The 26,146-nt window shown below is 43.7% G+C and overlaps 1 protein-coding gene across 1 annotated transcript in view; it reads right to left on the reverse strand.

Moving 5' to 3' along the window:
- Positions 1 to 26,146, reverse strand: part of LOC310818382 (MAM domain-containing glycosylphosphatidylinositol anchor protein 2) — a gene marked incomplete at both ends in the record, with an annotated part of 121,233 nt that overhangs the window by 59,338 nt on the left and 35,749 nt on the right. Inside the window, 2 exons of the mRNA XM_083689325.1 lie at positions 16,821 to 16,995; positions 24,758 to 24,897. Coding sequence (XP_083545451.1) covers positions 16,821 to 16,995; positions 24,758 to 24,897 — 315 coding nt within the window. The remainder of the gene's footprint in view (positions 1 to 16,820; positions 16,996 to 24,757; positions 24,898 to 26,146) is intronic.

Consider the following 26,146-nt stretch of genomic DNA (forward strand, 5'->3'; position numbering starts at 1 on the left):
CAGGGTCTCATCAGGTGCCCGCAGGGTGCGGCGGGCAGAATGCTGATTCCTCACTTTCATTAAGACATGTTCTGCCCTGCAGCCCCTTAATCAAAATCTAGCAGCGGTCAATACTTCATCCAGGATCCATTACAGTTGCTCAGGTAAGAGCAATTACCTTTGGGGGGAGCGACAGCAATATGGAGAAGACAGAGCGATTGAGTGGGGCCATTTTGGTGCAGCAGATTGCTCTAAATAAATGCACTGATTCATTACAGTGAGAGGGGGGGGATTGGGGAGGGGAGGAGGGGAATGGGGACGGGAGGGGTAAGCTCTTCCCTAGGCCTGGGTTCCTTCTCTCGCTGCTTCTTCACACACTCAATTTAGCCAGTGTGACGGAAACAGGTTCACAGGGAGCTTGTATCTACCCTGGGATACACATGTCTGTGAATGCAGGACCTGATTAGTGGTTTGTCATTGCGTCTGTTTTTGGAGAGTGGAGGCAGAGTGTGTGTGTGTGTGTGTGTGTGTGTGTGTGTGTGTGTGTGTGTGTGTGTGTGTGTGTGTGTTATGTACTGTATGTTTGTGATATATGTGTGTGTGTGTGTGTGTGTGTGTGTGTGTGTGTGTGTGTGTGTGTGCGTGTGCTCTGCTATGGACGATTTTGGAATGGGGAGGGGCTGAGCTATTTATAGGAAAATGTATGCGGAAAAGAAGTGGATGCTTGGAGCACACCGAGATAAATATGGAAATATGGAAATATACGCACTGGATTAAAATTGTATGAATTTCAAACAGAATTCCACCTCCGCCATCATTCTTCCCCCTGCAAGGATGTCGCGCATGTCACTCTTGTGCAATTACCTTCAGTAGTCACGCTCTGCTGGCTGTAAAGCTTAACTCACAGAGCCTGGAGGAGAACGGCAACGTGCGGCAACGCCTGCTCCAGGGTTGTTAGGGTTTGTAATTGCAGGTTTACGGGTTCACAGGCCAGTAAATCTGTCCAAGTACAGCTAAGCGCTTCGCCTGGTTAATGTTCGCATTGCTCCCGTCACTCCCCTCCACCATGACCAGACTCGACGCTCTGGGTTCCATCTCATATCACACAGCAGAGGGGGGCGGTGGAGAGCGGTGGTGGTGACACACCAGATCAATCACTGAAGCATTATGCATGACACGTGAGTCATACTGTACTCTTGTTTTCTGGAGGTACAAAGCATAGAGAATGTTAATTATACATTTCAAGTGGGAATCCAGATTAAAGAATTGGATGCCATAACTTCCATGACAGTTTTTTTGAAGCTACCTGGTTAATTTAGTCTGTAGAGTTCTAGATGAGAACAATTTTGTAGGCCACTATTCCCCCTTAACTAGGAAAATGAGTTCCACATATTCCCAAATATTTGCTTGACAAAAAGGCAAGCATAAGTGGTTCAGATGAAAAGAAAGATCAATAGAAGAATAGAGAAGGTACTTAATCATCACATTAAAACGGGAGCTCATTTCATGTCCATTCCCCTAAGATAGACGCCCACATGAACGCACGCACGCACACACACACACACACACACACACACACACACACACACACACACACACACACACACACACACACACACACAGACACACACACCCTGGGTGGCTTTGAGTGTTAATCTAATGCACAGCTCTCTAACTCTCTCTCTCTCTTTATGTCTCATTCTCTGTGTAATCTACAGCAGTCATATGGGAGAGAACAGCCCATCAGGCTTTAAGGCTGTCAGCCATGAGAGTCAGAGGCCTGGGATTAATTTCACCCCGGCTCTGTGGCACTAATCATTGTCCCAGCTTGATTACAACGCCGCACCGCCGACCTCGCTGACATTTGTGTTTCGCCTTTCACGGGTAAAAATAGTCCCATTATGTCAAAGATAAGCAATTTGCTTTCATTCGTTGCTCAGTAGAGAGAGAGGGAGAGAGAAGGGGAAAAGGGGAAGGGGGAGAGAGAAAAAGGTGGAAAGGGTTGGGGGGGGGGCTGGAAAAAAACGTGCAAATTATCGGCATCCAGATGTAGGGTTAATGAGGTGATGGTTACAGTGGCTGTCTCCCGCAATCATTCCCTATACGAGAGCGGGCAGCTTCTATTCCGAAGAGCTACTTTGGTGGAGAAGCGGACGGGAGGTAAGAGCAGCCATTACCTGGCAGCCAGCCCTAATGTGCTGGAACTGGGCCTCTTGTCTCCTTCAGCACAGGGATCTGAAAGGCAGCTCCCTAAAACACAGACCCGCCTTTTAATAAATTGGAAGCAAAAAAGAGGTGAACTTGTGTTCTCTCCGCCACAGCACAACATGTCTCTCTCTGAGGGCTAGATTGATGATTTTAGACATTAGGACTGGCTGGTGAAATTGTAACCCCAGCAACAACAAGATTAAGTGTCTGTTCACGGGAAGTTTGAGCGAATGGAAGGGACTGCCTAAGGTTTGAACGCTATCGCTGATAGCTGCTTGCAAATGAAAGCCTCACCACCTCAGAGACACAAAGACAGGTAACGGTATTGAAGATGGAGTGCTAAATTCAGCAAAACATTTCAGCAACTCCCAGGAGAAAACAACATATTTTGTTGCATATAACACGCAAAAGTGAACAAAAATAGGCAATTAAGTGTCACTCCACAGTTGCTGAATGCAGTGGTTTTGTTCTCAGTGACGGGTTATGAGGTTAATAACTGTATTTATGAGATTCAGCATCGACTCTCATACCAAAGCCTCTAAGGAATACCTGCTTCCACCATGTAATTTACTGTCAAGACATATCCTTTGCCTATAGCTCCAACTCTCACACCTTCAGTGTTGACCCCTATCTCCTGGTCCATACAGTAGCTACAAGCTCCATAATAATGAGCTACATACATCTGCTGGTGGCTGCTGCTCTACAGGAATGTGATTGTGTGAAAGGGGGGGGGGGGGGGGGGGTTGGTGGGCAGACATGCATCCACACAGACCATTCCGGTGATGGCGGATGGTGTGAAAGAGATACCTTTCTAAATTGAATATCGTTCTCCGGGACACGAGATATTGGTCCGAGTGAATTATGTCTCACGCCTCTCATTCTCAATGCTGTCAGGGAGAAGGAATGGACAGAACGGGAGCCGAGAGAAGGGAAGCCCATTCAATATGAGCTGTGATATGCGTGTGGAAGTCTAACAACACCGACTACCTCTCTCACACAAAATGTACCGAAAGTCACACATTACAAGCTTTTAAAACGCTTATTGGACGCAACAGGCAGGCAATGAGAAAAGTCTGTGGACCTCTCCGGATAGTAATTATGATAATGCACACATGACGATTATCATGCTAGCTACAGACCACGGTGTGGACTTCCCAGCACACGTCTGGGAAGCTGGAATCATAAAGGAAGCCTTTTTTTGGGAATAATAGGGATAGCATTTTGCTCCTGGATGTAAATATCTATGGCATTACTGTACCATGAATATCCAGGATGTAACCTGGGTTTTCATGGTGTTATGGGTTAGACTCAACAGAAGATTACATTAGACTGGAATAATACATAGAGCCGGTAATGCACTACTCATCACCTGTCAGTCATTTACTGCATAGATGTTTCCCTACACAGTTTTCTGTTTTTTTCTGCATTGGAGCCTGAAATTGAAAAGCATCGAATTTTTCCCCCATGAATTCAATCATGGGGAAGTGATTCTTTCAAAATGTTTGTGAAACAAATACAAAATGAAGACATGTTGTGTGAATAAATATGTGAACCCCTGAGTAAGGACTTCTTGAAAGCTCCTTTGTGAGCAATTACAGCTTTCACATATTCTTCTTGGTGAATTGCCCGAGCTTTATCAAGCCGGTTTGGGGATTGCTGATGGACAGCAACCTTCAAGTCTCCCCTCAGATTTTCAACTAGGTTTACGCTTTTACTTTAAAATGGGACAATCATGGTCATTCACTCTCTTTGTGTTAGGCCATTATAGTGCAGCTTTGGACTTTGGATTTTTTCCAACTGAAGGGAGAATTTCTACTCCAATGGTAAGGTTTCTCTATCAGTGGTTAGCAGGTTCACCACTTACAGTAGACTTTGTCACTGTTTTACTTTATCCATTTTCCTCTGGATCCTGAACCCCTCAGTCCCTGCTGATAACAAACATCCCCATACCATGATTCTGCCATCATCATGTTTGAAGCTAGGGATGATGTTGACTGGATGATGCACTTACTAGATATAGTTAGGCCTTTGCTTTGTTTTTTTGTTAGTTTTTTTGGCTACACTTAAGCAGTATTACTTAAATGATGTGTGACTGATGATGGATGCAAACTCAATGCAGGAATGGGAAGACTTTTTCAGTAGTGGTTTTTAATCTGGCCTCTGTCATATAGGCCAGTTTTGAGGAATGACTGGGACGTTGTTGACCCATAGATAGTTTTCTCCCATCCTAATATTTGTGGCCTGTGGCTCTTTTCGGCACGCCGACAATATTTGGATTTAATTTAACTGAGGTTCGGGAAGACGCAGACCACACCTCAACTAACCTCAGCTCTAGCCCTAACCAATTACCTACAATATATATATACACTCACCTGATCTACCTGTCACTAATGTGTCTTGCTAAATCGTGACCCCATCACCTCCCCATTCTCCTTCCCTCTGCATGTTTACTTTGCTCCATCTCTGCAGGTTCTACAAAGGGGTGGTTCTGTGGTGACAAGGCAGATGCTGCGTAATGTACACAGCAGATGCTATACAGCCGATACCTCCAGGGCCAATACCTTGCATATACCATCCTCCACCACATCAGACAACCAACCAATGAATATCCAGTATACTCCTAAATCCTATGTACTACAATGACATTCCTGTTCAACTCTTCTCATTAAATATTCCTAAACGCATTCAGTAGTATGTGTGGTCTGTTAACTTCTGAATTCATCATTCTCTTTTGGAGGAATGGTCTGATCTAGTATGCACTATCCACTTTTTTTTTATGATACACAGGAACCTTTCAGAGAGCTGAATGTTCATTCATAAATAATGTGAACCGCTGTTTTTTGGCACATATGGAGTCCCTTCAACTATTGTGTCACTTGGTAAAGTATTTTGAGTGCTTTGTACTACTTTTGGTTTGCCATTGCCAAGGGTTCACATACTTATTCACACAGAACATTTTAGTTATTCATTTTTAGCTATTTCTATACATTTTCTATACTTTTTGTTTCACTTTGAAAGCATGGAGGAGATTGCGTGGATCAGTTTTAAAATTGACAGTTGAAATCTTTGTAGGGGTTCACATACTTTCTCTCGGCACTGTACATTTACAATGCCTTTTTCAGACCAACAAACCTCATTATCTTCCTCAATGGCTAATGCCATTTGTATTCAGGGTTTCTAAATACCAACAAATGAATACTGATGTTTTTGTCTGATCTTATGCAGCTCCACAATAATGAACTTGAGACCCATCTGAGCAGTTTACCCTTTTAAATAAAGCACTGCCCTTTTGTAGGATCATGTTACTGACTGGAGTGATATGTGTGTGTGTGTGTGTGTGTGTGTGTGTGTGTGTGTGTGTGTGTGTGTGTGTGTGTGTGTGTGTGTGTGGGTGCGGGTCTGTGTGTGCGCGTGTGTGTGCGTATGTGCGTGCGTTTCCAAGCCTCATCAAAGGGGGAGGAACTTGAGGTAAAAGTTGCTTCTAACTACAGTTCTAGGATCAGATTACCCTATCCTCAATCCTAACCTTAAAGGGGAAGTTTACGCTGTTTATGTGTATTTCTGGTCAATCCACAATGCATACCGTCTCAAACTGTCACCATTTTGCATGCAGCTGCATCACAGCTATCGAAATGCAAGGTCTGTGTCTCATACCGCATTAAAATACATCAGACTACAGTTTTTGCACTCTGACCCTGCTCTATTAGTGATTCCCTGACAGCAGCACGCGCTAACTCTAGCGTTGTTCAATGGAAGGACCTTGTGTGGGAGGGAGAGGGGAATCTTGGGAGTTGTAGGAATTGACTCAAATGGGCAATTTGGAATATCAGGACTGATCAGGGCATTGAAATCGAGATATCTTGACTCAAAGATCGTTTTAAAACACGATTTTCTGTGAGTGAGTCTACTATTAAATAATGAAAACAACAAATCCACTGGATTACAGGGTAAAATTCCACTTTAACCATTCAGGGTCAAAATGTAAAAATGACCTTAAATCAGTGTCTCAGACCTAGTCACAGGAAGGTAGGAGGAGGAGGATGGGTCTGAGGAGCACAGGTTATGTTGAGGTTCAGAAGGGCATGCTGTTTGGCATGCTCCACTGCTGCCTCGTAAGACGTCCTGAATAATTCACTCAGTGTTTCCACATTCCAGTTTTCACCTGAAAGGCTTTTGCGCGGGCGTTAGGGAGAAGGAGGAAGAGCTCTCTCTCTCCCTCTCTCTCTCTCTCTCTCTCTCTCTCCCTTTCTCTCTGCATTTCCTCTCCTCCTCTCCTTCACCTCATCTGACACCTCTCAACCTTGTGCTCTCTCCTTCTGACGTCGGCATGGTACAGTAGATGTGCTGTGCACTAGTGTCATGGCAACACATACTTGTGAACGGACCACCTTTTCAGGTCATTACACACAATTCTGATGGTGACGCAGTTCCATGAAATGGTAATGCACATAATGGAGTATTCTAACCTTGGAGTAAACACTTCAGGATAAGGGAGCATTACTGTAAGTGTGCATAAGTACAGCATATTGACATTGACTAATTGCTAATTAGCCGTACACAAGCTATATGAAAGGCTCAATGGAAGGCTTTCTGTTCCTCTCTAGTCTAGTCCCAGGATCTCAGACCTCTCTGGTTGGTTAAGAGATGTGTAATCATATGCAGTATGATAACCAAAAAGAAGAAACTCGCAGGTGTGGAAAATGTTCTCTCTTCCCATAAATGAAGTCTCCTTAGCACTCCTTAGCACCTGCAGTGCAACGGCTCAACGGTTTGTGCTCCACTGTGTTGTAAACTGTAGCTTTAACTCTGAGCACACGAGCAACAGAGGACGGAGTGCCGCATTCTCCTTGGAGCTGATGCAACTCTGTCTTCGTCAGTGACAGGTGTTGCTCTTTTTTCGATTACGCTGTCTTTGGGTGTGTGTGTGTGTGTGTGTGTGTGAGAGTGTGTGTGTGAGTGTGTGTGTGTGTGTGTGTGTGTGAGAGTGTGTGTGTGTTTGTGTGTGTGTGTGTGTGTGTGAGTGTGTGTGTGTGTGTGTGTGTTTGTGTGTGTGTGTGATGGATGGAGGGGCAGGCGCCAGCAGCCCCCTCTCTTCCTCCCAGTGATGGAGATGAGGAAATAATGAGGCCCAATAGTGCCGTGAGGGGGGGTAATGAATCTCCTCTTCATCGTCTCCCAGAGACAGCGGCGTCTGCCTCAGCCTATCTCCCCTCCCATTCATCTCTCAGGAAAACAAGCCACAGAACCCCTTCCCTAAACAACAAGTAGCCACACATCCGGCTTTTAGACTCTCTGCAACACAAGTGGCAGACCTCCACTCATCTTAAAGGTTCCCACTTTTCCTCTTTAATTTACATCCAAGTAAACATGTCGATCGCGGGTCTGTAATAAAAAATAATAATGAATCCATTCTCATTTAATGTGCATCAACAAGTGCCACAATGCTACTGAATACTAAAGACTATTATTCTTGATTAGAAGACTCTGAAAATCCAATCAACAATGCTGTATAAGAACTCTTGTTATAAGTAATAAAGATTAATCCTAGTTGTAGAGTACATGTAGCCAAGTATTAGTTTAATTTCCTCTGAGACTCCTAGCTTTCTTATCAACCCTGATCTCCCTGTTATAAAGGAGGAATAAATCCACCTCATCATTGTACCAACTTTCAGTACTTCAGTTGTCCTTCATCCTTCATGTCAACACCCCTATATTGACTTGGGGTTTAGGGAGGAATGTCTGTTTCATTCATACCATGAGTCCCCATTCAAGGTCCTTATGGTTCTCACATGACCTTTATAGAACTGGGTGTTATTATATTAGGTCTTGGATATGTTAGAATGTATTTAACGTCTGTCTTCAACTGGCTTGTGTCTTTTGATCTTCAAAAAAAATCCAATCCAATGTTTCATACAGAGAGAATGTGATGTCCATAGACAGAAGATGAGGTTGAAGCAGGGGAGGCTGGTGGAGGTAGACATCGCAGGATGGGCTCATTGTAATGCATGGAACCTCATTCCTCCGATTTTTCTACCTCAACCAGCCTCCCCTGCGCTGAAGGAACTGTTACTGTAGTTGTGTTATTAAAAGGCCCCCCTCCCCTCTCTGGATGAAGTCCTTGAGAGAGTAATGGCCAGTCGTGAACCGCCTTTACCTCCATTAACCACGCCAGCAAACATTTACATAATGTACACATAATGTGCTGATTCACTCTGTCCTGATTCAAACAAGCCTAGGATAACTCACCGGAGTCGTACCGCACCATTCATCACGGACCAGGTCATTTACATCCAAAAGCACTTAGAGGAACCTCACATACATCTTAGTCTACATACATAATCTGATCTGATCAAAACAGCCCATAGATTAGAGTAGGCCATAGATTAGAGTAGGCCATAGATTAGAGTAGGCCATAGATTAGAGTAGGCCATAGATTAGAGTAGGCCAGAATGGGATGGGATGAGATGGGATCCTAGAATATAATGCAATAATAGAGTAGAATAGAAAAGAGAGGATATGATTAAAAATGATAGGATGGCTATTTGCTAATGAACAAAATCGGAGTTGAGAGGTAACAGAGGTACAGTATTTCAACTCGTGCCATCATCATTTTTGGCGATATTTTATGTTATTTATATCGGTTTTTTTTATGTGGAGGAATAAACTGTTATAGAAAAGAAACACAATCTACTGTATGATTGATCATAAGGCCTTCCACAAGTAGGGAGCCAGAAGTTGGAAAGCTGATGATGATGTCTTCTTTCACTCATTTCAACTCATAATTTACCCTCGTTGAACCTGCCTCTCAGAGCTACTGTCTCCAAATGAACTCCTTAATCGATACTTCCCCTCGGGATCCCCCTCCCACGCACTGCATTTAGTATATATACGCAAGTAAGAGCATGTATTAGCATTTCAGAGGCGAAAAACAGACTCCTGGAGCATCCATATGTGACAGGGTGTAAATACCAATAACGCAAGGGCTTGAGAGACTTGAATACTATCTGCATAACATCTCAGTTCTATCTGGCCAATGTAGTTATGGAAGCTATCACAGCCCTCTCCTGAAACTCTCTGGCCTGGCCTCTCTCACTATGCACAGAACACACACACACCCATGAACCCCGGCAGCGGGACAGCAGGAAATGGACACCTGATTAGCTAGGAAGTAGCACTCCATCTGACCGCTGAGATTTAACACAGAGGTGCTAAACAAACACCATCTTGACTGTTTGGCCTCGGAGCTGAGCTCAGAGACGGACCCACTCGACGGTAGGCAAACATAAAACAGACAGTTCCACGGCCCCGTTCTGGCCATGTTCTACATGGCTGAGAAGGCGTGCGCCATGGCGTGTTAAGCCTTTGACACGTGTGCGTGTCTGAGTCAGGACCTCGCAGCCACAGAGTGTGTTCATGCATAACCATGGGGCCTGCAGTCAATGGACTAGCTCTATTGCTTTTTCCTCCTCACACTGTGTTTAAGCTAAGTTCTCTGTCCACTGAATAAGCGATATGGAATAGACTATATGCGGAACTGCATGGGGTATCTGAAGGCAGGGGAAGTGAATGTGATAGAAATATGAATTTTTCAGGAGAGAGTCGTTTGAGATAGGCCTTTCTGGAATTGGTTTCGCTAAAATCATCAATGATAAACAATTTAACCATGTAGCAGCAGTATGAGCAATAAATGAAAAATATACAAGGGCAGTTAACGTTACGATCTTCCCATTAGTCACCGGGGCGAACATTACATTGCTTTTGCATTCATACTTCATTATTCATGCAGAATGTGCTCCTGATGTGGTCAAGCTCTGCACAGCATTTCAGCATATTGTCAAGTGGTTTCTAAGTCTTCAAATCTCATTTATCAACAGCCCCTGTGCTAAATTGGAGTTAATAAGCCAAAGGCATAACCTGTCATAATTTTCAACTTGTGGCCAAAGTGAAATCATTGTGTATTGAGTATATTTCATCTTTGAGACTAATAAACATGCTGAATACTGAAAATACTCAATTTAAGTTTAGAATGTTCAATTACTGTGAAATGTTTAGGCTAAAACATTGTGAAAGTAGATCAAGATGAGTAATAGCCTGTTTATGGAATTATCCGAAGAAGATTTATAAAACTGTCACTTATGAGTCATAGGGCTAACGAAGCCTCAAGTGTAAAATCATCACTTTGATTTTTTGCCCATTTTTAAGTGGCCTTAAACCACCTCCTCCATCACTTTCAGTTTGTTTTTCAGTTATACTTCACTTGATACTCCTCCTGTACCTGTATGTTCTCTCTCTTTGCCAGTTCTTTTTTGGAAACGTATTACGTTGGCAACAGTCAATGAACTCCTAAGCCAGCTATAAGCCCCCCATTGCAAAGCTAGGACATTTCTATATCGGTCCAGTCAGTCAATCAAACCTTAGAAACAGCAATACAATGAATGTAGCAGAAAATGAAATGAAAACAATGAAAAGACACCCCTGTAGGAAAACCAGCAGGTCTTATACAGCTATAAATCGATCAGTGGGAAAAAGTAGAGGGTTCTTTATTAACTTCTGAGTGGACCCTCCTTCCCTACAGACCTAACTAGGGACCAACACATCTGAGGTGTCAGCAGGTAGAAAATGTGCTTACAGTAGATGGACTTCTGAGCTTCTGTGGATGCTGAGGGTAATATCAAACCCCTCTGGGTTAGAGAAGGAAGTTATTCCCATCATTTATTACCTCTCCCTGTCTTTGTCTGCTTCTTTCAGTCGCCATCTCTGCAAAAGGTTGGGGGAGCCACCTGGGCAAAGCATACAAAGAATTCTCTCCTTCTCTCCTTCTTTCATTTCATTAGATGTCTCTCTATTGGACGGGAGTGAGTCATGGCGGCTGTTCAGTCTCTTTGGAGGCGGAATGGTTTAGAGAAGCACACTTAGATTGTATAAGTATGCATGTATGAATAAATCTGAGAGTGTTTATACTCAAAATTGAAAACAGGCCCCCTGGTTTCAGAAGGGACTTCGAAGCAATAAATGGCTTGGAAAAGTGAACCAAAGGGAAGTCTTCAGTGTAAAATATCATTATGCATTTTTAGGGTGTTACTATTATAAATAAAACCTTTGTAAAGACCTGTCTCTCTCCATGTATAGTATCCTCCCTCTAGCTAAGTCACCGGTATATTTTACTTTTTTTTTTCTCATATTAACACATTGGTATAAACAAAGACACATCAGCAACATCTGAAGAAGATAGTCAACACAATTTTTCAAGGTGTTGTTCTGATCCCTGGCGCCCAAACAGCAATTTTAATGCTAATTAAAAATCAAGGCTGCAAAGCACTAAAAATAGCACAAGCTGCAAAGAGGCCCATCAATTAAATTCACCCCTAGGGGACAGCTCTAACATTTCTCAGGAGAAACGGCGTGTTTTTTGCTGGATGTGCAACACAACACAAAACTAATGAAGTAAAGTACATATGCTATACAAGGCCATAGACAAGGGCACCAGGCGAACACTTTAAATGCTGCCACTGTTTTTGTGTGTGTGTGTGTGTGTGTGTGTGTGTGTGTGTGTGTGTGTGTGTGTGTGTGTCTGTGTTGTACAGTAATAAATGCTGCTTTCAAAGCCTTACAACCTGGACACAGGAAGTTTATTTATCTATTTTATCACATCAACTATGTATTCGAAGGCTGTGCACACTGCTTTATCTCACTTAGACAAGAGGAGCACCTGTGAGGATGCTATTCATTGAATACAGTTCAGCATTCAACACCACTGTTCCCTCCAAACTTGCCACCAAGCTCAGTGACCTGGGACTAAACACCTCCCTCTGAAACTGGATCCTGGACCTCCTGATGGGCAGACCCCAGGTGGTGAGGATAGGCACCAACACATTGACTCTCAACAGGGGTTAGTGCTCAGTCCTCTCCTGTACTCAGACACGACTGCGTGGCCACGCACAACTCCAATTCAATCATCAAGTTTGCTGACGACACCACTGTTGTAGGCCTGTGCACAGACAGCCTACAGGGAGTAGGTAAGAGTCCTGGCAGAATGGTGCCAGGTCAACAATCTCTCCCTCAACATCAGCAAAATTATCGAAGATTATCGTGGACTACAGGTAGCAGCAGGGACACACACACACACACACACACACACACACACACACACACACACACCGATCCACATTGATTGGGCTGAAGTGGAGAGGGTCAGTAGCTTTAAGTTCCTCAGTGTACACATGACTTGACATGGTCCTATCACACAGGCACAGTGATCAAGATGGTGCACCAGTGCCTGTTCTTTCTCAGACGGCTGAGGAAATTTGGCATGGCCCCTCAGATCTAACTTAACATGGCCCCTCAGATCTAACTTAACATGGCCCCTCAGATCTAACTTAAATTAACTTCGACAGATACACCATTGAGAGCATCCTGTCTGGCTGCATCACTGCCTGGTATGACTGCAAAGCTCTTTAGAGGGTGGTGAAAATGGCAGAGTACACCACAGGGAGCATGCTCTCAGCCGTACAGGACATCTACTCCAGGTGGTGTCTGAGGAAGGCCCAGAAGATCATCAAAGACCCTGTTCTCTCTTGGACCAACAGGTTCCGAGAGAGCTTCAACTTGCAAGCTATAGGAATTTTGAACTGATACCCCCAGCTGCCCAGCAGCACTACCTACTGCTCCCCGGCCCTAGAGACAATTTGCACTCACCCCTGCACATCACACACATCACACATCACACATCACACACACACACACACACACACTTCCATCATTGCTGCTATATTTATATTTATACGCTCACCTAATACTTTATTAGGAACACTATACAAATACTGGGTAGGGCCTCCCTTTGTTCTCAAAACAGCCTGAATTCTTTGTGGCATTGATTCCACAAGATTTAGAAACATTCCTTTGAGATTCTGGTCCATGATTGCATCACGCAATTCATGCAGATTTTCATGCAGCACTTTCAAGCTGTGAAACTCCCTTTCTACCACATCCCAAAGGTGTTCTATTGGATTCAGATCCGGTAACTGGGACTTGTCATGTTCATGAAACCAGTTTGAGATGACTTTTGCTTTGTGACATGGTGCATTATCATGCTGGAAGTAGCCATTAGAAGATGGGTAAATTGTGGCCATGAAGGGATGCACATGGTCAGCAACAATACTCAAATAGGCTGTAGCATTCAAGCGATGATTTATTGGTATTAACGGGCCCAAAGTGTGCCAAGAAAACATTCCCCACACCATTACACCACCTCCACCATGAGAAGGTGTACAGGTGTTCCTAATAAAGTGTTCGGTGAGTGTATGGAACACCGTACACCTTCTCATTCAGGCAATTATCTAATCAGCCAATCGTGTGGCAGCAGCGCAATGCATAAAATCCTGCAGATACGGGCCAGCAGCTTCAGGGAATGTTCACATCAACCGTAAGAATGGGGAAAAATGTAATCTCTGATTTTGACCGTGGCATGATTGTTGGTGCCAGACGGGCTGGTTTGAGTATTTCTAAAACTGCTGATCTCCTGGAATTTCCACACACAACAGTCTGCAGAAAAAACATCCAGTGAGCGGCAGTTCTGTGGATGGAAACGCCCTGTTGATGACAGAGGTCAATGGAGAATGGCCAGACTGGTTCGAGCTGACAGAAAGGCTACGGTAACTAAGATAACCACTCTGTACAATTGTGGGGAGCAGAAAAGCATCTCAGAATGCACAATGCGTAGAACCTTGAGGCGGATGGGGTACAACAGCAGAAGGCCACGTCGTCTTCCACTTCCGTCAGCCAAAAACAGAAAGCTGAGGCTGCAGTGGGCACAGGCTCACCAAAACTGGACAGTTGAAGACTGGAAAAACGTAGCCTGGTCTGATGAATCTCGATTTCTGCTGAGGCACAGATGGTAGGGTCAGAATTTGGCGCCAACAGCATGAATCCATGGACCCAACCTGCCTTGTGTCAACAGTCCAAGCTGGTGGAGGTGGTGTAATGGTGTGGGGAATGTTTTCTTGGCACACTTTGGGCCCGTTAATACCAATAAATCATCGCTTGAATGCTACAGCCTATTTGAGTATTGTTGCTGACCATGTGCATCCCTTCATGGCCACAATTTACCCATCTTCTAATGGCTACTTCCAGCATGATAATGCACCATGTCACAAAGCAAAAGTCATCTCAAACTGGTTTCATGAACATGACAAGTCCCAGTTACCGGATCTGAATCCAATAGAACACCTTTGGGATGTGGTAGAATGGGAGATTCATAGCTTGAAAGTGCACCTGAAAAATCTGCATGAATTGCGTGATGCAATCATGTCATCATGCAATCATGTCAAGATGTTTCCAACATCTTGTGGAATTAATGCCACGAATAATTGAGGCTGTTTTGAGAGCAAAGGCATAGTAAATACCCTACCCAGTATTAGCATAGTGTTCCTAATAAAGTGTTCGGTGAGTGTATATCTGTATCTATTTCCCCATGCCAAGGCTACACTTATTGTTTGACTATTATTACTATTTGTATATTGTGTATTGTATTGTTATTACTCTATTTTATTTTATTCCTATCCTTCTATTCCACTGCACTGTTGAGAGATAGCTTGTAATAAGCATTTCACTGTACCGTTTACAGCTGTATCTTGTGCATATGATAAAATAAACTTTGATTTGATTTGATTTGATTTTGATATAGTGGCTCTCACAGCTGAGGTTTCTGATAAGGCCAGAATCACTCCCACAGTGCAGATTCAGGATTCACTTTCATCAAATAGTAAACGTTACCATGCCAACTTCGTCAATCACACTGTTATCATGCTTAAGCAGTGACACTTTGAGCGGTTGACTGTCCTGGGCTGGGGTGCATCTCAATAGTCTAATGTAAATTGGCTTCCTCGCCTCATCTCCTTTCCTGGATGGATCTTGTACCTCCACTATATTGCTTTCACCCACTCTCTGTTTTTCACATCTGGAAAAATAAAGGAGAGGTGACATGAGGAGGGAGGAATTCATATTCGATTGAGATGCATCCCCTGCTCCTCCCCTGCCTTCCACAGACGCTCCCAGCTTGCTAACCCTACCTCTATTCAACAGCCCCTGCTCACGTCAGTATGGATAAACAGGTACAAGGGCTGTACGTGGCACAGACACAGAGAGACAGGGATGAGACAGGGAGGCAAACAGAGAGAAAAAGAGAGAGAAAGAAGGAGAGCGAGGGAGAGAGAGAGAGAGAGAGAGAGAGAGAGAGAGAGAGAGAGAGAGAGAAGAGAAAGAGCCAACCGCACCGACCCAGTGTGACAGTCTGATAGAAATGACTGGCAGATTGAGGAGTCTTTAGATGTCAGATAAAAGAGCTTCCCCTTACTCTGGTTACCCCTGCCTAGGAGGAGAGGTGAGGAGAGGATAGGAAGAGGCAGAGGAGAGGAGAGGAGAGGAGAGGAGAGGAGAGGAGAGGAGAGGAGAGAAGAGGCAGAGGAGAGGAGAGCAGAGGAGGAGGAGGAGGAGGAGGTGAAGAGGAAGGGAGGGGAGAGGAGAGGAAGGAAGGGGACAGGAGGAGTAGAAGGAGAGGAGAAGAGAGGAGAGGACAGGAGGGGAAAGGCAGAGAGGAGGAGGAGGGGTGGAGAGCAGAGAAGAGGAGAGGAGAGGAAAGGAGAAAAAGGAGAGGCAGAAGCACCATTCAGTTCTCTGCCTCAGACTGGGTGATATGGAATCGACAGGCCAAAGGTTTATCGCTGAGTGATGATGTAATGAAAGGGAAAGTGCAGGTTTTAAGTGCTTGCGTCACAGGGCAGTGAGTCTGGGGAGGGTTTGGCTGGGAGCCTGTGATGCTTGCTTGTCTACGGTTCAGACTAGGCCAGCAATCCTCCATTGAAGTGAACCTCAGTAGAGTTGGTTGGTGCTAAAATAGGCGCCCCCAAGACAACTCATAGCAGACCTCACTATTATTTAATGGCCTTGAGTAACCTCTGCTGGATTGTGTTGTTTTTGCTGTTGGCTACTGTACAGTTCTTCCCACACACAGGCAGTCTTAGTGGAGGTAGAAACAACCTGGGGTGTGTGTGTGTGTGTGTGTGTGTGTGTGTGTGTGTGGGGGGGGGGGGGTAGCTGTAATCGAAGTGCACTGACGTGTATCTCCAGCCCTCATCAATTCAAGGGGTGAAACGGGACCAAATCAATGCCAAATCAATAAAAACAATAACACTGTATGGCCATTCCCTTTGATGAATGTGAATGAATACTTCCCTGTTTATGGGATCTGGTTACAGTAGAAAGAGAGAGAGCACTTAGAGTCTATGGATATGCAATAATAAGTAAAAGCTTTTAGGTGTAATTAACATTCCCTGGAGAGTGTCTTCGCTTATTTGGATAATTAAACGCCATCTACAGTACTTTACACAAGTGTTGCTCTCCATTTTATATTGAGCAGTAGTTTCACTGTAGGTCACACTGTAGGACGTTCTTTACTGGCCTGCACACATCAGACCTGGGTCAAATACACACGTACTGTCAAATACTTCCAAATACTTGAACTGCACTTGATTTTGTTTGCCTGGTAGAAATCGGTAACTTAGTCAAGCGCACCTCAAATACTTTTGACATAGGTACAGTATTTGACCCGTTCTCTGAGGAACCACCAGGGTACTTACAATAGACGTCCACCCTGATGGATTTGATGGCCGGGGACCCCAGGCCGTTCTCAGCCTTGCAGTAGTAGCGACCTCCCTGGTGCCTCTTGATCTTGGAGATGTGCAGCGTCTCGTTGAACACGCTCGAGTCCTGGAATCGGTCCGACACACTGCCTGCAGTCTTGGTCCATCGGATCTAGGTGGGAACCAACAGAACACATCGGTTATCAGGTGATGGGTAGATAAGGATGATGGATTGGGTTTTTATTGCGTCATGTAGTACGAGAGAGAGAGAGAGAGTCTCTACCTTATTCATTTTCACATTGCAAACTCTGGCTTTTCATTTACCACACTGTGCCTGTACTGAAGCCTAAAGTCAGTGAGGGGCACGAGAAAGAAAAATACTTCCTCCGTTTTTCGACATTTCTCATGAAATCTTGCCCTCTGAGGTTCAGTGCCTTTTCGCAAACTGATGAAACACTCTTCCCCGAAAGCATGGGGGCAATGAAAGGTGAACAACTGTAAGTAACTCTATAACATGGGGTTATAATTGAGTCTCTATCATGTTCCCTCTCATGTATGCTAAAGCACTGTAAGGTCAGGTTGTGTACTGTAAGTCCGTGGGCTGAGGGTGACAGTGACAAAACCACTGAGCAGGGCCAGTTAATTCATCTCTCATCCTAAGTCACAGATCGACTGGCTTTGCCTCCAGAGCCTCACATATCTCTGTCTGGACACGGGGGCAGCAATGCATTGGAATTCGATATCTCCACATTGGGCCCGTTGATAGCATCGGATTGGATACTGATAGCATCCCATTTGATTGAGATAGCATCAGATGGAATAGGGGGATATTATCACATAGGGATGGGGATTGGGAGGTACAGTGCCTTCAAAAAGTATTCAGACCCCTTCACTTTTTCCACATTTTGTTGAATTATAGACTCAATTTAAAATGGATTAAATTAAAATAATTTGCCATCAATCCACACACAATACCCCAGAATGACAAAGCGAAAACACGTTTTTAGAAATTTCAGTAAAGTTATTAAAATGGAAATACAAAAATACCTCATGTACATAGGTTTTCAGACCCTTTGCTACGACACTCTTAATTAGCTAAAATGCAAAAATGTCATCAACGAATCACTCAATAAGTTGAAGAATAGGTAGCTGCAACAAGTTATGGGTATGTTTGTCACCGGCAGGGACTGGGGAGTTTGTCAGGATCAATTCAGAAATTTGCTGAGTTGGTGGTGACATTCTAATCTACACAGTGTGTAATTGATTCCTATGCAAATCAGAGACCCTATAAAAAGATTAATTCCAAAATTACATGAACTATTATCCTTGCATTAAGATGGACTCAATTCAACTTACTGAGTGATTTGTTGATGACATTTTTACATTTTAGCTAATTTTAAGAGTGTCATATCAAAGGGTCTGAATATTTATGTACATGACGTATTTCTATCTTTCAATTTTAATACATTTACTGAAATTTCTAAAAACGTGTTTTCACTTTGTCATTCTGGGGTATTGTGTGTGGATTGATGGCAAATTCTTTTAATTTAATCCATTTTAAATAGAGTCTATAACACAACAAAATGTGGAAAAAGTGAAGGGGTCTGAATACTTTCCGAAGGCACTGTAGCTGTTTGTATTGGATGTGGGTGTTACCCTGGGTGGGTTTCTACCTTGGGCTATATCTGCACAGAGAAGTCAAAGGGTTTTGGTAATTTCAGAAAGAGTGTTTGGGGGCTAGGGAGGAAAGGGAGAGGAAGGAAGAAGGAGGGGTTTCAAATCTAAGGATGCCGTCTTATTCTGGAGGCTTGCTGGAGCTGGAGGCCAGGGGCAGACAGAGAGAGGACTTCTCACACAACGCTGTGATTATTATTGGTCGAACAGAGCCCTTTTCTGACCTCGGGATGTTGTTCAGAGTGGTGAAGAAAACTAACTAGCTAGACTCTTTCATATGAAAGAAAAAGAGGAGCTCACAGAGGAGGCCATACTGTTTCCTTCCATCAACCCCCAGCTTCCTCTATGGGGCCGAACGACATTGCAATTTTTCTGTGTTAGACGCTATTTTCACAGACTTTAAATGGTCATATTAACATAAAACTAAGTGCTTTAGGGAAGATATGGGCTACAAAACCTGTGGTTAGCCAGCTTCAAATTAATCAAGTAAATCCGGGGAAAAACATCCACAGAAAAACTCAACTCAGCAAGGAATCAATACTAAAGCCTTGTTCGATAGAATCCAAGTACATTGGAGCCCCTATTAAACTGTAGACAGCATGAGTTCAACAAAAACAACCCCTGAAGTTGTATAAGTTATGAGCATAAATTAGATAGAGCAAAGTTTTTGAATTCTTTGCCATTCTCCTCCAGTGCTCTGGATCCCCATGCAAATACAAAGAGAGCTGGCTTATGTTGACCTCAGCAGAATTCAATACTCTTCCAGCTTATAACACCCATTCATTTCCTCTCCTCCTTTGTGTAAAGAGCTTTGAGTTTCAGAAAAGCGCAATATCAATAAGTGCATTGTTAGACTGACACTAAGAAGTGGGTATTCAAATACCCTCCACATTTTCAAAGAGAAAGTGCTTCTGTTTGTTTCACATGGCGGTCGACCACATTATCAGTTGGCTTTCAACTTTTCTCTGAGTCCCAGAGGCATTTTGGCTTCCTTTCACTTTGGCTTTACATCAAATCACACTCTATTTATATAGCACATTTCATACATGAAGGTAACACAATGCGCTTCACAGAAAAAAGGCAGAAAATACTATAAAATTAAAAACATTAGAGGATGTCTAACATAAAATTAGAGTGACCACATGACTAAAATGCCAGGAAGACTAAAAATAAAGTAGGAAATACAAAGTCTATACAAGACTAAAGGCCTATAAAACACTAAATAAAAGCAAGGCTAAAAGGGTACATCTTAAGATTTTTCTTAACAATGTCCACAGTTTCAGCCGCCCTCAGGTTCTCTGGCAGGCTGTTCCAGAGGCTGGGGGCAAAAAGGCTGAAAGCTGCCTCCCCCGGCGTATATATGAGAGAGCCTGAGTCCACAGGGGAATTTTAAAAGTATGCCTGGTGAGAACAGCTTGACCCTCTTCTCTCTCTTTAGCCTCAGATAAAAATGGTAGCTCTAAGAGGAATGGATGGGCATAGGCAATCTGATAATAGCTCCATCGACTGTAGCCCACATACAGGCCAGGTTGAGACTCTGCCTTTCTGCTTAAGCCCATATTATTCTTTCAAATCTACGAGGGAGACGTCAAGAAGTGACCATTAGGAAATAGGGATTGATATAGGTAGCTTGAAATCTATGGCAGTACACATTCTATCCTGTATGCATCTATAATTTCTAGCCCTAGGCCTTATATGAACCAAATCGTTACATATCCACGACTTTGTAATGTAAGTCAAAAGGCTACATCATCTTGAAATGGGGTCTTCCTCTATAGTCTCCATGGGTGGTATTCCTCAGGCTACAACAGAGAGATGGGGTGATAAGTTCAATTTTTTTGCATATCCTCTGTAAAGAAAAGCATTAAAAAACATGAAACCATTTAGTTCCCTCGGAAAAGGCAAAGTCATTGCAATGATAATGCGATTCCCTGGGAGTCTCCGCATTCTGATGCAAAGATAAACATTTGCTTACATGGAAAGTTGCACCTCGGCTAGATTTGTATCCAACGGAAATCCCAGCAGTGTTTGACAACGTTGGCGAGGTGGTATCGCACGGAGAGAACTAATTGTTATGCGTGTGGTGGCTGTTGTGATGCTGGGATGGAATGCAGGAGCACGCGTCTCCTGTAAATCTCCCACAATGCCTGCTGTGACGCCCCCTCTCCTAACTTGGACTGGTTTCTAATTGCTCGACATTTTTTCGTTGGCACAGCGAGGGGATTCACACGGCACTGCGGTGCAGCCAAGTGTGGCCAAGCATGGCAATAGAATGATCAGAGGCAGAGACAGAGGGTCCACATCACAGACTGAGAGTAAACAGACTCCACGGGTCTAAGTAAAGTTCTGTCACACAAATCACATGATAGAATCAACAAAAACCAAAGGGTCTGAATCACAAAATACCAGATCACAGAGTGAGCAGGTTACCAAATCAATAAACCAAACAGAGACTCCCAACAATCCAGGTCTTAGAATTTCCTAAAGAATGAAAATGTTTGAACTGCAATAAACAGTTGGCCTGGCCTGCATGAAGTTCTCCACAGTGCAGTTCATACACACACTGTACAATAAAGCTACAGGGAAAGAAGAAATGAAGAATCTCTCCATGCTCTGGTTATTAATGACTCACATTTGGAAACTCCTCATGAAACAAATGAAGCATTTCCAAATAGCTCTCCTGTACCCTAGATCACCATAATAAGGGCAGATAGCCATAGCCACACTCCAGGGTGAATCATCGCTGAACAATTCCTCCAGTTCATTCTTACAGCACAGTACATGCTCTACTATGGCCCACCAGCACAGACGCTAGCTCACCGCCCTATCCTGCTAATATACACCCACTGACCCCCTCGCTCGCTAGTTTGAACTCGACCCAGCGGTAATTGAAACAAAAAGGGGGGTGTTTGCTGTGTGCTGTCGCTGGCATAGTGGCGGTGTGTTCTCAAACAGAGTGTGTGGACAGAGTGGGAGGCGGGTAAGGGCCCCGGTCAGCAGGGGTTGCACAAAGGGAGATAGCTTCATCATGTGGCAGTCTGACGGAGAGAGTTTGAAACCATGGTTGCTAGAGAGAGAGGTGGCCAGGAGGCTCTGGGATGTGAAAAGATGTTCTATGTTCAAGTGCCTTTCGTAGCTGTTCATTCAAAGACTTTATTCATGCAGAATATGTAGCCGTTCAGGGTTGCAAAGTTGACCCTGTTTTTACCTCAGTCACCTGTCTTTATAGTTTTCACACAGGTTAACGCCTTCTGTTCAACGCATTTCTGTTTCCTGTCTACATACACCAATAACATTCAAGAATTACATTTCGTCATCAAGGTGGGCGACTCCCACCTGGCTGGCGGCCGTTTGTCTGTATAAATCTTGATGAGCCCAGGCTGATTACAAAAGCCTTTTGTTCTGGCTGTTTACAACTTTGTTTATCTTTAAATTTACCATAACCTCAGTCCACCTACACAACACCATTGTTGCACTCTCTATTCATGACCTATTTGCACAGCAAAAGCAAGAATGCTCTCCGGAAGAAAATGATAAACAAAATGTCACTCAGGGATTTGTCCATATAGGAGAGAGAAAAAGAGAGAGAGAAAGAAAAAGGGAAGAAAAGAAAGAGAGAGACACACAAGGGAGGGAGAGTGACAGTCAACTAGACTGGTCACTTACTGAGATTTTAATCAACACCTTAACCTCATGCAGCGTCTCTCTCTCCCCCGAGACTGATGTCCCACAGGTCCTTCCTGTGACCTCTGAACTCCTCCATCGACATGGGAACAGGGCCTAGCAGTGCCCGGCGGCCTGTTGACAAGCACAATCTCCACAGGCAATCCCATAATAACACCTGGAAATGCCAAAGCCATGGGGTGGCGGTGAAAAGCCTAATACGCTAGTGTACGGGTGACTGACAGGGACATACATGCCTTTGACAATATAATGGAAGTGGAGAGAGAGAGGCTGGTGCATTACTGGTGCTTTTATTATTAGGCAGGCCCGGGTTTCCTTGCGGGCGGCCACGGGACGGGAATGGAACACGCTGTGAGAAAGCTGCCGTCTGGTTGGATGGAATCCAGAGCCTCCATCAGCGGGAGGGCCTGGGGGTAGTCTGGGTAATTTAAAAAGTGTGCATATTGATAGACATGAAAAGAATTCAATGCTGGTGAAATTGCCAACGATGGCCCCATTTAGGCCACAATTGGCCCACACGCTTTGTGAGACAATGATGCTATAGAGTACTTTGGCCTGTACATGTGTCAGTCACTGTGTTATCAGGGGAGCTACAGCATTTCTAATTTAGGGAAATTCTGTTTGCTAATGTTAAAAACACTGTAGAATTGGAACGATGACATCATGGTATGTATATTAATAGCGCTTTCTGCTGGAAAACACCTATTTGTTCTGACATGGGTGTGTACAATATACTGTACTGTAACGTGTGTTTTTTTATATATATATAAAAATGAGTATTTTAGAAACCTTATAAAAAAATTCCATGTCTTCCTAATAAAGACTACTTTCTTTCCAATTCAAACGTAGAGAAAAAAATGTGTACTAAGTAATTTCTTACCCTTCCTCAGCTCTTGGATGAAGACAAATACAGTCAAATTAGAATGCAGCAGAAGCCGCAGAACATTGAGAACAGAAGAGGAATTAAAAAACAAAAAACAAAGCTGTAGGGAGGCTTAGACTATGAACTTGCTCGGAGGATAAATTCTTCATTCAAATGAAAAGATGAACCATTATTATTCACTTATAAGTCTATCCTTGATGAGGTCCGACACCCTTATGTTTTATGAACATCCCAGATCAAAACTTGGGTCTGTCTTCACACCAAATAACCTGCTCTGCTGCAAAAACTACTTAACAGTAGCCACCACTCCTACGCTCACCCCCACCCCCAGAACCACCAGGGACCAAGCTGATACATCCCTAAGCCCAGCATGACAGTCCCAAACACCCCTCAATGCCGGGTGGATCTGAGAGGGTCTTGTAATGACTCCATTTCAAAGGAAATCCTGCCTCTCTTGCCACCGCCATGTAGACCCTTTGATCTCCTCCTATCTCCTCCTCAAATCTTTTTTTCAAAAATTCTAATTAAGAGGGAAGACGGAAAGACGAGTCTAGGGTTGTCGCCACGGACGGTTTCACAGGAGATGAATCGCACTTCAGAGCGACTCACTAATTTAAGGGGCCTCACCTTTTCAATTGGAATATAAAAATCAATATTCTTTCTGCATCAGCATCCTTGGAGGAAGTGTTGGAACTAATGGGGTGTGTATCGATCCGGGAGAAATTAAAAATTAATTAATGTAAATGGGAACGATCATGTCCTTAGATAACACCGAGTTCCATTTAATGTGTCTGATCGAGCACATTGAATACAGCGTTGGACAAATGTTTAAAAGGTTAAAGTGTACACTTGCGAAATGAATTAATGAGAGAGCAAAATATGACTCATAAAAGATTAGGACTTGAATTGACATGTACTTATGTTTCAAATTTAGAGCCTGAACGTTTTGCCACTCAACAGCCCCCTACGATGTCTGGTTGCTCATATCTCTGATGTTTTTATAGAAATCTGCCCTCAGAGTGGGTGAAAGAAACAAGGCAATGTGATGGAAATATGCCAAGAGCAAATCAAAAGGGTTCAGGGCCTGAACACTTTAATTGGTTTATATCACAGAGCCAAATTAAATGGAGAGCATGAGGAAAGCTCCTTGTTGGGATGCTGAGGGCCCACTCTGCTCTCTCTAGTGCATTCACATGTTGTTGTTTTTTTGCCTTGCGATGTTGACTTGGCAGACATCTTGCCTGTTTTGTCTCCACATTCTCATTAGAACTGCCAGCTTTCATGATGAATATGCAGGTGCACAATACAATATGGACCGGCAATAATTGAGGGATTAAACTTTTAAGCCGGTTTAGCGGGGAGACGCGTGGAGTGGCGGCTTTGTGACGCTGATACAGAATCTAATACAGCAGACACTCGTTGCGCAAAGTAAGAGGGGAAGATAGATTTCTGGTACTGAAGTCAAAACCCACCACGATAGCAAAGTCATCTCAACGAGCACTGTTGTGCTCAACGTTTGGTTTGGGAATGCCACAATGCTTCCCAAGTAACAGAGAAAGGAAAGGCCTAGAAGAGAGGTCTAGAATAATGAAATGGGAGCTCAGAATGCGAGGAGGGAAGGGGGATTGGTTGGATCTGCTCTCATCGAGCAAGAGCCATGATTGATTGGTTGGCAGTGGTTGGCAGGTCTCACTTGTGGGCGTGGGTGTCCGGTGACCAGACAGGTGAGTTCCAGGGTCTCTCCCTCTCGGATGGTGTAGACCCTCTCAGTGTGCCTCTCCTCCTCCACGTTACAGGCGTGGCCCGAGTGCACAATACGGACAGTAGGGGGCGCTGTGGAGGAGAAAACACAACATTGCACACATTAGTCATTTGTATAGACACATAGCATATATTGTGTAAGCATAGAAATGCAGTCACTTAATTCAATTGTTTGTTGAATTCAATTGTTTCCTCGTGCTTACAGTGTAAATGATTATCCCCGATAGCTTTTGAGGGAAAGGGGGAAGAGATATGTTGCTGCATACAACTAGACACAGCTATCTTTTTGCATTAGAGCTCCTATATTTAACAGAAGCAGGAGTTTAAAAAAATATATCCTTTTTCTATTTCATCCACTTCACCTTTTTTGGACAACACCGGTGTATCCCATGGCCTCTCTCTTTGATTTTCCAAGCGGAAGTAAATCTGAATCGATCGAGACAGTATCAGGAGCGGCTTAGATGGACAGGTTATCAGCCTAAACAGTGACAGGGGAGAGGTGCTGAGGGGGCAGGTATTTTTTCTTAATTGATTTCTCTCGCTTTGCTGCAATAGTCACCCAGCTTGACTCAACAACCCACCACTGAGAGACAGACTTTTGCTTTCATGATTACAGTTTGGCCAAAAAAGTAACTGCAGGAATGATGTTTCCTGTTGACAATTGATATAGTTCATCTCTTTTGACATCACAGCAATACAGGCAGTCTGCTTTGAAATCAGATCCTACTGGGACAATCACTACGCACCTGTTTGTAGATTTATAAATTAGTTTTTGCTATTTTGTTAATATTTTGCTATTTTGTAAATGTTTTGCTTATATATTGTTTTTTATGTTGCATGCACCAACCTCCCCAAGTCAATTTCCTGTATGTGCAAATATACTTGGCCAAAAAAAATTCTGATTCTGATTCTGATTCACCTTTATACAAAACAATGAAAACTCCTAAATCTAGTTTGACTCCCTCACTCTAAATTAATGTCACAACTGATTTTCTCTCTCTCTCTGTCTTTGCCACATACAGCGGCCCTTTGCCAATGGTTAGGTACTTGATTCTGCTCATTTTCTCCTCCGCCCACCGCTCGCTTCCTACTCAAAATGCATCGTAGGAGAAGTTCTCGGATCCACCCGTTACGGATAGATATTCTCCTCCGTTGCTTTTTGAGACGGCAGTAAGTGGAGGACGGAGGAGAGGATGCGAGATACAACGTTTTTAACAATTGGGCCAGTGTCTTGCTAGCCTAGAAAGGGCCAGTATTTTACTAGCCTAGTTCTAAACTGTTCACTCTGAGCAGCTCACAGCTGTCTGTCCGCTTGCATAAT

The sequence above is a fragment of the Argentina silus genome, assembly GCF_951799395.1.
Source record: "Argentina silus genome assembly, chromosome: 17".
In the NCBI taxonomy this organism is placed as follows: domain Eukaryota; kingdom Metazoa; phylum Chordata; class Actinopteri; order Argentiniformes; family Argentinidae; genus Argentina; species Argentina silus.